At 42.2% G+C, this 11,171-nt stretch overlaps 2 protein-coding genes across 2 annotated transcripts in view; one reads left to right on the plus strand and one right to left on the minus strand.

Annotated features, from left to right (window-relative positions):
- Positions 1–4,310: 4,310 nt before the first annotated feature.
- Positions 4,311–9,626, minus strand: LOC103478281 (zinc-binding alcohol dehydrogenase domain-containing protein 2). The gene is made up of 2 exons (XM_008432010.2): positions 8,761–9,626; positions 4,311–5,355 (listed from the first exon to the last, which is right to left on the minus strand). The coding sequence occupies exons 1-2, from the start codon at positions 9,066–9,068 to the stop codon at positions 4,425–4,427; spliced, it is 1,239 nt and encodes a 412-aa protein (XP_008430232.1). The 5' UTR covers positions 9,069–9,626; the 3' UTR covers positions 4,311–4,424.
- The window catches only part of LOC103478282 (teashirt homolog 1), a 50,888-nt gene continuing 47,701 nt past the window's right edge, over positions 7,985–11,171 (plus strand). Inside the window, exon 1 of the mRNA XM_017309589.1 lies at positions 7,985–8,620. The gene's annotated coding sequence lies outside the window, so the exon portion shown is untranslated. The remainder of the gene's footprint in view (positions 8,621–11,171) is intronic.

Consider the following 11,171-nt stretch of genomic DNA (forward strand, 5'->3'; position numbering starts at 1 on the left):
ACCCCACACACCACACGCACACATTTAAACGCAGTAGATTGAACTAAGCGTTACAGCCTGCTCGTTATCTTGAAACGATTCATATTTGCATATAATAGGCATAGATCTCTCCACCTGTTCCACTGTCGCAGTCTGCAGCAACACCTTCAGAAGGCCCCTCTCTATCTTTAATGTCTTGTTTACGCTCGGCGGCTCCACGCTGATTCGGTGCGATGCCAGTTAGCAGCCGAACGCGGCAACACAATCCAATTAAATAAAGAGTGTTGTCTCTTCAGGTTGCTGTGTGTTCTCTAATTGGGGCTGTGACTGCTCACTAATCAGCGGAGGTACAGGTAGGCCCCCGGAGGACGCCGAGACGAGGCCTCTCCTGTTAATTGTGGAAGACGCAGAACTTGGCCTCCTCCTCCTCCTCCTCCTCTTCTCTCCTTTGCAGTCCAGCTCTCGGATGCGGGCTGGACTCGTCCAAACATCTGCGCGCATCGTCACCTCTGTCACCTCTTCGGAGCGGCTGGCGTGTAGGAGCTTGCTTTTGTGTTCTAACACCTGAACAAACAGGGGTGTTGAGGAGGGAACCTGTTGTGTGCAGTCAGAGTGATTCCCAGTGCTTCCATTTAATTATAGTCTTAAGGCTGTAGTTTAATTATAATTTTAGTCCCAAAAGTTGCTTGAAGCCTGGTTTGTTCTATAGTAGAGAGTATCTCATGGCAAAAAAAAAAAAAAAAGTATGCTATTTTGAGGTGTTTCTGAAGGCGAATGTTTGCAGGATGTTCTAAAAAAGAAAAGACAAAATAAGCAAAAGCACTTTCCTCATATTTTCCATAATGAACCAACTCCAGCTTCAAAGACATCCCAGCCGTTTATTGCCGCTGTATGAAGCTATAAAATGTCGTTACACTGATTATTATTTACATGGAAAGTAGAGGTTGAAGGTAGTGCGCCACCAATGATCTTCCCATGTAGAACGTACTAATACAGCATGTAAACTGTTTTGATGTTGGCATAGAATAGAAAAATAAATCAATCCAAAAATCTCTAACATCTATTCTATCATCCATCTGTTTTCAACATATTAAAATACCACAGCAACAGCTATTTCATTAACATTATTGTTTCAACTTAGTGTACTTATATTGTGCGAACCATTTACTTTGGTGTTATCTTGGTCTGTTAGTTATATAGAAGCCAGTGATTATTTGCACGGTAAAATGAGGTTGGAGGATTCATCATTGATCATCCCCAGTGAAACAATTGCGTAACGCGTGAAGCATTTTCAGTCATAGTACGTAATTCTTTCATATAAAAGTACACAAAAAGTTATGGATGTTTACATATAATGATTAAAATAAAGCCCCATTTTTTAATTGCGGAAAATAATTCAATTGTTCTGAATGGAAACACTTTACACGGTCTGTCTCAAAACGTGTTTTCTCGTAGCGATATCAACAGTGGCGCAGTTCCTCCTACATCCATTTCCTGTTGAATAAACGCCACAAAGCTAACTGCTGATTCAAAGGGGACGCAAAAACAAATATCCTAAAACAATTTCCATAAAAAAGTGGCATGCATTTGTTATTTACAGAGAAGTCATTTGCTGTTCATACCAGAAATTTTAACCAGGGCCTTTCTCTGACTAGCCGTTAGCTTCAACATCCAGGACCAACTCATCTGGATTTACACTATCACTTTACAGCTCAATGAAGACACCAAGAGTGTTTTCTACCACAGATATTAACTACTGGAAAGCTTTTATGGCTTATACACAGTGGAAATTCTGGACGGTCCATTTCAACCGTGATTTGACTTTTTCCAAACCAAAATGGCTCTGTCCTACTGTGCTGCAGCATTTTGTTTTCTCCTGTTCTGTCTCTTTGAAAGTGGCAGCTTTTGCATGCTGGGGTCACACCTGTAACGCGTTTCACACCGAGTTGTATTTTTGAGCAGCCACCTGGATGAGGAAATAACGGGATCACGGAGCATGAAGACGACAGGGCCTTCCTGCCAAGAAAGAACAGGTGTTTGTTTTTCGGCGGAACACATTAACACGAAACAGACTGCTCTGACATTCGAAGACTAATGTCACTACATAGCTTTAAAACAGTCCAATCAGATGAGACGTTTGAAAGCTTTCGTTTGAGTGAAATGGACCGTTGTTTCGTGATCAACGGCTTGCGAATAACCTTGATAAGTAATTTTGTGCGCCTTTGTTTTTTTTCCTCTCAAAAAACAAAACAACAACAAAAAAATAATGATAAAGAAAGAAAACAAAATGTGTCAGGGGGCATTTTCTAAAACATTCACCTTAAGTGATTTTTTTCCCCCACTCAGTTTGAGGGAGAAAATAATGACATTTTCTAGTCCAACTACTGCTTAGCTGGACTAATTTATCCTTTTTTTTGCTGTTATTACGAGCGGCTTCGAGGGCATGTGAATGAAAAGATTGATTGTGCGAACGCCGTTTCTGTCAGCCACAAACATGGCAATGAAATGCCGAGCGCACCTGGAGCGGCACTTGCTTTTGACAAGCTCGCACTGACGCCAAGCCCCCCCACCCGCTCTCCACACCATTACAAAAACAGTGAAGTCCATCATAAAATATTTATGGCAGATAAAGTAGTTGGGAGTGCTAAAAGCAAGCGCATTACGGCAGCAGGTATAAAATAATTCCAGAGGTAGGACTGTGGGGGAGGGTGGGTGACGTGGAGCAGTAGGAAGGTGAGGCACAATAACAGAAAACATGAAAATGTTTTGAGAGGTCGAACATGAGGGCTTTTGTTTCAGGACCTTGTTTCAAAAAGCTACAGGTGAAACTGGAAACAATGTAGAAAAAGACAATTCTCACTGCCTGACTTGAACTCTTGACTCAACTTTTCAAGTTTCAGTTCACCTGGGTTTAGCAAAATTATTTCTGTTGGCTAAATGTAAGAATGTTTAATTGAAATTTTCTCAAATTCAGCTTTTATTTCTTTAGTATTTGCCTTTAAAACTGTATGACTTCAGTTAAACATTTTGGATTTCCTTCCACAATCTTCTCACAATGGTTTTGACCAATTTCACTTGACAGAACCAGTGAGGGAAGTCCGGTTTGTAGGCCGCCTCGCTCGCAGTCAAAAAATATTGACCTGGTTGTTCTTGAGATGCTTCTTTTTTTTTTTTAGATTGTTTAGATGTATGGTTGGGGTCCTTTTCCATTTGAAAGACCCATTTCAAATAGGTCCCATTTGACCCATATAAAATTGTTTCCAAATGATTTAATCTAATTTGTGAAGTGCACCAGTCCCTCCTGTTGCCAAACCCCCACACAAGATGCCACCTGGTATGCTCCATACTCAGGACAACTTTCTCAAGCAAGATCCCACTTTCTTCAAAATGTAAAAATATGTATGTCTGTAAAGTTAAGATCTTTGTCTCTGAGGAGAATTGCAGAGCTGTGTCATGATCCGTGTTTCTATGTGTTTATTTTCTAGTTTCTGTGTGATCCTGTTCCCTGTTAGTCCTGTCTCTGCGTCTTTCCCCGTTGATTGTCTCCCAGGTGTGTCTCGTTCCCGTGATTGCCCCGTGTGTATTTAGTCTCCCCTGTTGTCTGTGTTCTTCGTCGGGTCCTTGTCAATTGAATGTCGATTGATGTCACCTGTCTCCGTGCTGCCAGTTTTTCCTCGTGCTGTTTCCCTGTTGTTCCTTGTTCCCTGTTCTTTGTCATTAAATTCATCATTTTCCGTCACAACCTGGGCCTAAGCGTCATCTCCTCACCTACCACCACATCTCCTCCTGACAAGCTGGACTTTCAAACCGTGTTGGTACAGGACTCACCACATTTCAACCAGCATCTTCTTACGGTCTTTAGGTATTGTTTTTTTTTTTTGGGTTAACATGTTTATTTTAAACCAAAATATGTTTATCTCTGAGGCACAGGACCCATCTCCTTTCTGGTGGTATGATGACTGGACATTCCTGTGGATTATACTTGTGCAGAATTGTTTCAATAAATTAATATAGGACTTTCAGGCATCTGGACATTATCATCCAAGGACAGAACAAACCTGTGGAGGTCCACACTTCTATTCCTTTTATCTTGGTTGAGGTTTTTTTTCTGTTATGTCACACAAGGAATGTTTCTTCAAAATATCCAGATGTATACCTCTATGTAATTTTGGTAAATCTGACTTTAACATTTTGTCTGATTTAATATCTAAGAAAAAAGAGGTTGTCTTTTTACACAGCTGTAAGCTTGAGATACAAAATTATACAGGAATTTAGATTGAACCCTGTTATAATCTTACAATCAGAAAAAAAAACTTTTTAAATGCTTAATATCTGTTTATTAATCATTCTTTATTGAGCTTTATCAAAGATCTTACAAATATAGAATCTGAGGCCACATAAAAGTTGTTCAGTTTGATTTGATTTTAGTGCATCATTAAGGTAAATCACAGCTTGCTATCTCCAACATTTGGAGGTGCCACCTCTACCACAACCTTGCCCAGGTTTTTCCCAGCATACATGTAGTCCACTGCCCTGAAAACTGATTCCAGCCCCACAAATCTGCCCTCCTGCGCCATATCCCCACAATCCACCTCACACACCAGCTCCCCTTTGGCAAACATCTGCATCATGCTGGTCAGGGCCTCCCTGTAGTCCCCGAGGAAGTGGGGTAGGAAGAACCCCCGAACGCTGGCCGACTTCTGGAGCAGCTTGACAGGCAGCGTCCCTCCCTTGAAAGGTGGGATGCCCGACGCGGTCTGGTAGCCCGAAATGAAGCCGATCACTATCAGTCTGCCCTTAGTGGCCAAGGTGTTCACAGCGAGCTCCAGGATGCTTCCCCCCACGGACTCGTACACCACATCTACGCCCTGTGGGTACTCCTTCCTCAGCGTCTTGGCGAGGTCTTCTGTGGCATAGTTGATTGGCCTGTCGCAGCCGATGGATTTGAGGAAGCCTGCTTTCTCGTCGGACGAACACGTCCCAATCACGTGGCAGCCGGCCCGTTTGGCGAACTGCACGGCGAACTGTCCTGTTCCTCCGGCAGACGCTGTGACCAGGACAGTCTCGCCCTTAGCCAGGTCGCCGAGGCGCTTCAGGGCAATGTAGGCTGTGGCACCGCTCACCAGCAGTGTGAGGAACTCCGGCTTCGCCGAGGGAACGGGCACGCTCTCCTTGGCTGGGACTACCGTGTACTCCGCGAATGCACCGCTGCCGAAGTAGGCCACCGTGTCCCCGACGGTGTAACGGGAGCTGGCGCTGAGGCCGAGGCCTACGACCTCGCCGATTCCCTCGAAGCCGGCGTCAAAGGGGGGCTTCACCGAAGGGTCATAGCGGCCTGCAGAGTAGTTGATATCAGAGGCGTTGATTCCCACAAAGCTGAAACACAGAGATGCAAAGGTTTATTGTGTAAAAGGTGAGAGAAAAAGACAGCTGCAGCCTAGTGTGGCAAGTTAAAAGCTTGATCTAAAATGCCTCAGGATTATAAATGTACTGATAAAATTCTTGAAATCCTGCGCGAAGGTTAAGACTCAAGTCTTGTTCTGTTGGGCAAAATACTCAGGTTTGTTTTTTTTACAATACCTCTGGTTTTTCCCCCTAGAAAAGAGCAGTCCTGTACCAACAGGACAAGGCTCATATCATTAAACACATTAAATGATGTCATAATTTATTGTCTTCAGAGACGCCCGCAACACAACTGAAACTGTTTTTTATTTTTTTATTATTTTGTTGTTTTTTTTGTTCAATCTGAAGACAGTCGCTTCATGCCTCAACACGAAAAGGCGGCGGTTTTCATCTTACTTTTTGAGGCGACGCTGGGAACAAATCTGGGAGAAAAGGAATGTATAAATAAATCATTTACTGTCTTTTAGAGCGGCGGCGCATGCTGGGCCTCATTACTGTGCATGTCACACGTGTACTTTGAGCTTGTAGATAATGCTCCTGTGGTTTATAGATGGGTAAAGATGATATAACAAAACGCCTTGATTCGACTCCTTTTTTTTTTTACATCTGTGGGATCAGCTGCCTCACAGACATAATGTGGTTTTATTAAAGAGGAACAATTATTTGGATTTACACAAATAGAAAATACTGAAGCTTTTTAAGTTCCCATTGATATAAATATAGAGATTATTTTGGAAATGAAGCCCGAATCTGTTAAGCCTGCAGCCTTTGAAATTGTGTGGAAAACTCGACAGCATTCAGCAAGATAATGTGCTGGAAAATTGTTTCTTTTTGTGGCAAACGTGATGGCGTTGATGTAGAGGTGTGCTGACAGAAACAAAAACACAAAAAGAAAAGTGTTAAGACATTTAAGGTACACTGATCATTTACACGTTAAAATTACGGTTTTAAAACCGCAAAACGTCTGTCAAGCCATTTCTAGGATTTAAAGACTTTTGAATGAGATGCCCCAGGCAGTAATGGAGTGAGCATGGAGGAAGACAGTGCTGCCCCTCCCCCACCTACTGCTGCACACTGGTAGTCAGATGGCTGTCAAATAGACTAGTGTATTTGTGAGATGTTCGGAAACATTTTCACTTGCAAAAGACCACAGTCGTGGTAAAAAACGAGCACAAATCACTTTTATTGTGGTATCGCACGTTTTCTAACAGATTTTTAGTTTTATTCTTTGCTGTTGATAAAGTGAAACTGTGGCGTTTTTATCAAAGGTAATGGCACCCACAGAATCTCACACCTAAAATGTGTGAAGCAACCAAAGCTAGATGTTCAGATGCACTAAAAACTGAACTTTAAAAAAAAAAAAATCTTCTATATATTACAATAAAACTAATAATACTGTCACATATCAGATCATGTTATCAGAAAAAAAAACTGATGACAGTGAACTCTGTAATGATGTCTTTTAGGGACAGCTTCGGTATAAATGTGTGTTTTTGGGGGGCAAAATCAAAACTTAAGAAATACAGATGCAATGATGTTTTTTGCAAGGCAATATCACCTTTTAATTTTACTTTAAGGTCTGATTTGCTGATAGTATTTTGTGCAATTCCATTTTTTCTTTTTTCTTTTTTACAGCTGTAAGACACGAATGGGATTTCATGGCACTTGATTGCGATTGTGGTTTTAAATGGAACAGAGGCTAAAGATATGATTCAAAGCATGTCTTTTTTTTTGGCTGATTTACTGGTTAGCTAAAAATCTGTTGTAGCAGCTCAGTCTGAGACAGACTTGCTTGGTCTGTTTGATGGGCAAACATGATTTGTCTGCATATAATGAATAAAAATGAAAAAAATTAAATAAATTACCACCATTATCTGATCTCCGAGAAATGTGTCCCAATCTTTCTGCATTTTTGCACAGAAACCAGAACAGTGTCACAGTATTGTTTTTACACAGAGAACTGCCTCTGAATGAGAAATGCATTTCAGTTTTATCAGAAGTTGTCACATTTACTGCTTAGATATATTACAGAAATTTTTTTTTCCATAAACAGCTTTAAAAAACAAAGAAAAATTAAGAAGTAAAAAAAGAGTAATTTGTGGGGTATGTGGAATAACTTTATTCATAATCTACTATCACCTTTCTCTTTCTTGCTCAGATCTTTGTTTCAGGTTTGTACTCCCCCAAATGGTGTGCGCAGATCGAAGGCGATTCGAACACACACTCTGTAGAGATCGCTGCAGATTAAAAACATCCCGCTGCACTGGCTTTGATATTCAAGATAAAATTATTACAACTCTCTTGCAGCTTTAGTTGATTCTCCAACTCCAGTCAGAGGCAATCCATGAAAACGATTGCCTCTAAAAATTCATCACCTGCTTCAAATTTTATACAATTTCTACCTCACAAGTTGCACCGATCAATCGGCAGAAGACTGGAATCAGCCTATTTCCCCTTGTTGATTCACAAATCTGGAGCTTTCAGTTCCTACATCTGTTGAATTTTACATTTCCATCGACATCAAGGAAGCGACAGCAATTTTGTCTTTATAATCTTCAGAATAAAAGAGGTTGGACTGGGTCAAAAATAAAGGCAGGGAAAACCTGATCAGTGCATCTCTGCTTACAAGCTAACCAGGTTCTAATGCAGAACATTTCACACTTATGTTTAGCCTAATGAGGGGGAAAAAAAAAGACTTTTTTATGGAGAGAAAATAGAACAATAAACATTGTAAACCTCATCAGGTTGCCCGCAGTCGGTAGTGGGGTAGTAAATAAAAAAAACAGGAAAAATACAGAAAATCAAGCATTATAAAGTATGTTTATATTCCTACATCAAAGTAGGCAAATGCTTAGTTTAATGCTGCTTGTGCATTCAGGTGCAATCGGTGCTGGTCTGTGAGGAAACATGTGCCCGATTCCGCCCAAACACACTGCTGCTGCTCTTAATGGGAGACATGATGCTGCAGCTCCAGCGCCACGTAACGCCGCATCTCCTTCTCCATCATCTCCTGATGCCAGTCTGAGCCCCCCACCGATTTTCTGTGTGTGCAGGTTGGTGACGTAGGGAGACAGGAGGACAGAGAGAGAGAGAGAGAGACCGAGAGGGAGAGATGGATTGATAGACAAATGCAGGGAGGGCGGAACTTGGAGTAACTGTGTTTTTCTCTTCTTTTTTTTTTTATTGCCATCTCGTGATGATGATAGTGCTGATGATGATCGCGGTCGCCGGATTTGAGGTAAGCGGAGAGCTTTCTGTAACTTCCCCCCAACAATAACAGTGATAGATCAGACACCGTATCGGTCATCTCACCCAGAACCCCTCAGCCCACCCCACCGCCTCACTCCATACCCCACCTCCCCCCCGGCAACAACTCACCGATTCCGGACGAGGAGCTCTGCGTCTCCGGGCGTCGGAACGGCGACGGTCCGCACGCTGACGGCCTCTCTGAAATCCTGACTGAGCTTGGTGACGACCAGCTTCTTCATGCTGCTCGGTATGGAGGAGCCTTTGAAATCCATGAAGTGCGCCGAGTAGGACGTGTCGATGACGAAGCGCCTCGGAACCGTCGGGCGAACTCCGGAAAGCGCGTCGGTGGCACGTGCAGCACGAGCCCGGCCGACGAGCGACCCGGCAGCTCTCCTCCCCAGTAGCAAAAGCAGCCGCGGCGGCGACGAGCTGGCCATGGCTCCGAATTGTGGCAAAGTTCACGGAGCAAACTTGCCAGTAATGAGCCCTGCTGCCGTTAGCCTGCGCTACAGGCTTTTTTTTCCTTCCCCCTCTGCGCATTGCGCGGCGCGCGCAGATCAGATCAGGCCGGGCTGAGCCGCAACAAACGCGTCTCGACGAGTAAAAATAAATAAACCACTCCGCGCTTTTGCTACGCAGTATGTACAGCTAAAACCACGTTCTGAATGTGTGTGTGTGTGTGTGTGTGTGTGTGTATGCGTGTGTTTTATTGGGATTAAAACGCAGCACCGCCGCAGCTCAGTGGGGAAGAGGCACAGCAAGCGCCCCTGACTTGTCGTCGGAGTCCCTCCCCTTTCCCGGACACACACAGCATTCACTTCCTAGTACATGCAAAGGTGAAACGGATCAATCCACACAAATCCCAACGTATCCCCTCCGCACACACGTGCCCCACAAATTCATTGTAACATCTAAAATAATAAAAGAATATGTAATTTAAAAACGCCCTCCAGTTTTGCCTGTCAGTTTGTGTGGGTACACCTGTAACCAGAGCTTTCTCACTGGCGATTCGTGGAATTTGCATGTTTTCATTTTGCTATCATCTGTTGTCACCTGATCTTTTTTTTTCTCGAAGCAACGGGTTTGTTCTCTCTCTCTCTCTCTCTCTCTCTCTCTCTCTCTCTCTCTCTCTCTCTCTCTCTCTCTCTCTCTTGGAAGTCCGCCCGACTTTTGTAAGGGGTGGCAAAATGAGGGTGGGGTGTGTATGTAGGAAGAAGCAACAATTACATTTCAGGAGTGCTATCAATATGGTACGACAAATATTAAAGTGTAACCACCCTCCTTATGTGAAAGCATAGACCTTTCTCCACAAATTTTGAAAAAAATTCCAAAAACTGGGCGGAGCCAAATGAGACTGAGGGGCATGGTCGAGGGTAAGTGCAGTTAGCACTGATGCTAATCTATCAACTTTGTCACTATTTTGTGAGATTCCAGACATATCTAGTGACTTTTTAATCAAAAATAAACAAGTGACAAATCTAGTGACTTTTTCTGTGTTAAAGACTTTTATGGACAACACTTTGCAATTCAGCTGCAACTCTTCTTTGTTGGGAATAAGCATCAAGAGCTAGCATGAGCACTGTTTTAAACAAAGGTAGAATTCAAGTTTTTAGCCACTGTCTGACCTCAGGAGGCCACTCCTGAGACGGTTTTAGACAAAAATAATGCAGAATTAAACATGAAAATGTAAACATTTGCACAGTAGTAAAAGATAGAACCCTAAATAACTTCTTTTGACAGTGCTGGAAAAAAAAAGGTTGATTTAGGGGTTAGCTACACTTTTAAATAAACCCCAATACACTTTAGTTATGTTTTTAACTATAACAAAAATCAGATGTTTTGATAGCGCATGTTTCCTCAATCCCTGGAACATTTTGTGACAAGGATTTTGGAGCTAGCGCAAATTTCATATTTCTCATAAAATTGTAAGATTTTTAAAAACAACTAAATATTATTTGTATTAACCAAAGATGCAAACCGTTAGAACTGCTAATAGCTGGTTCATTTCTCCAACTTTCTTAGTGTTTTATAGCCTCCATATTGGATAGTGTTTGGCATTGACAGGGCCTAAAAAACCCTTAGAAATTATCTGGCAGTCGTTGGCCAGACCGTCTTTCATGCATAGTAATGTTTCTAAATATGTATTTAAACTAGGAGAAGACATGTTTGAAATAGTTGTAACATATTTATTCTCGCGGTTGTCACAGCACAATGTTATCTAAATTGTATTATTGTTTTAGATTTTTAGGGGTTCCATCTCGCCCCCCTTACCTTATCAAAACTTCCCAGTGCCACCCCTGCAGATACTAAAGAATTTAATAATCCAAAATTTCTTAAAACAATTTAAAAAAAGAAAAAGGAAAGTAGCTTATAAGCATAAGTCAGGTGATAACACAGCTGGCAGGACAAGATGAGAACACTTCCATGAATCTCCAGTAGCACCCCCAAGCCTGTTGTTCACTCTCCCCCCCCTCTCGTCGAGACAGTGTTGCTGTGTATGTTTGCTTCTATGGTTTTAAGAGATAACTTTGAATGAGTTG

The sequence above is a fragment of the Poecilia reticulata genome, linkage group LG16 (genome assembly GCF_000633615.1).
Source record: "Poecilia reticulata strain Guanapo linkage group LG16, Guppy_female_1.0+MT, whole genome shotgun sequence".
Classification (NCBI taxonomy): domain Eukaryota; kingdom Metazoa; phylum Chordata; class Actinopteri; order Cyprinodontiformes; family Poeciliidae; genus Poecilia; species Poecilia reticulata.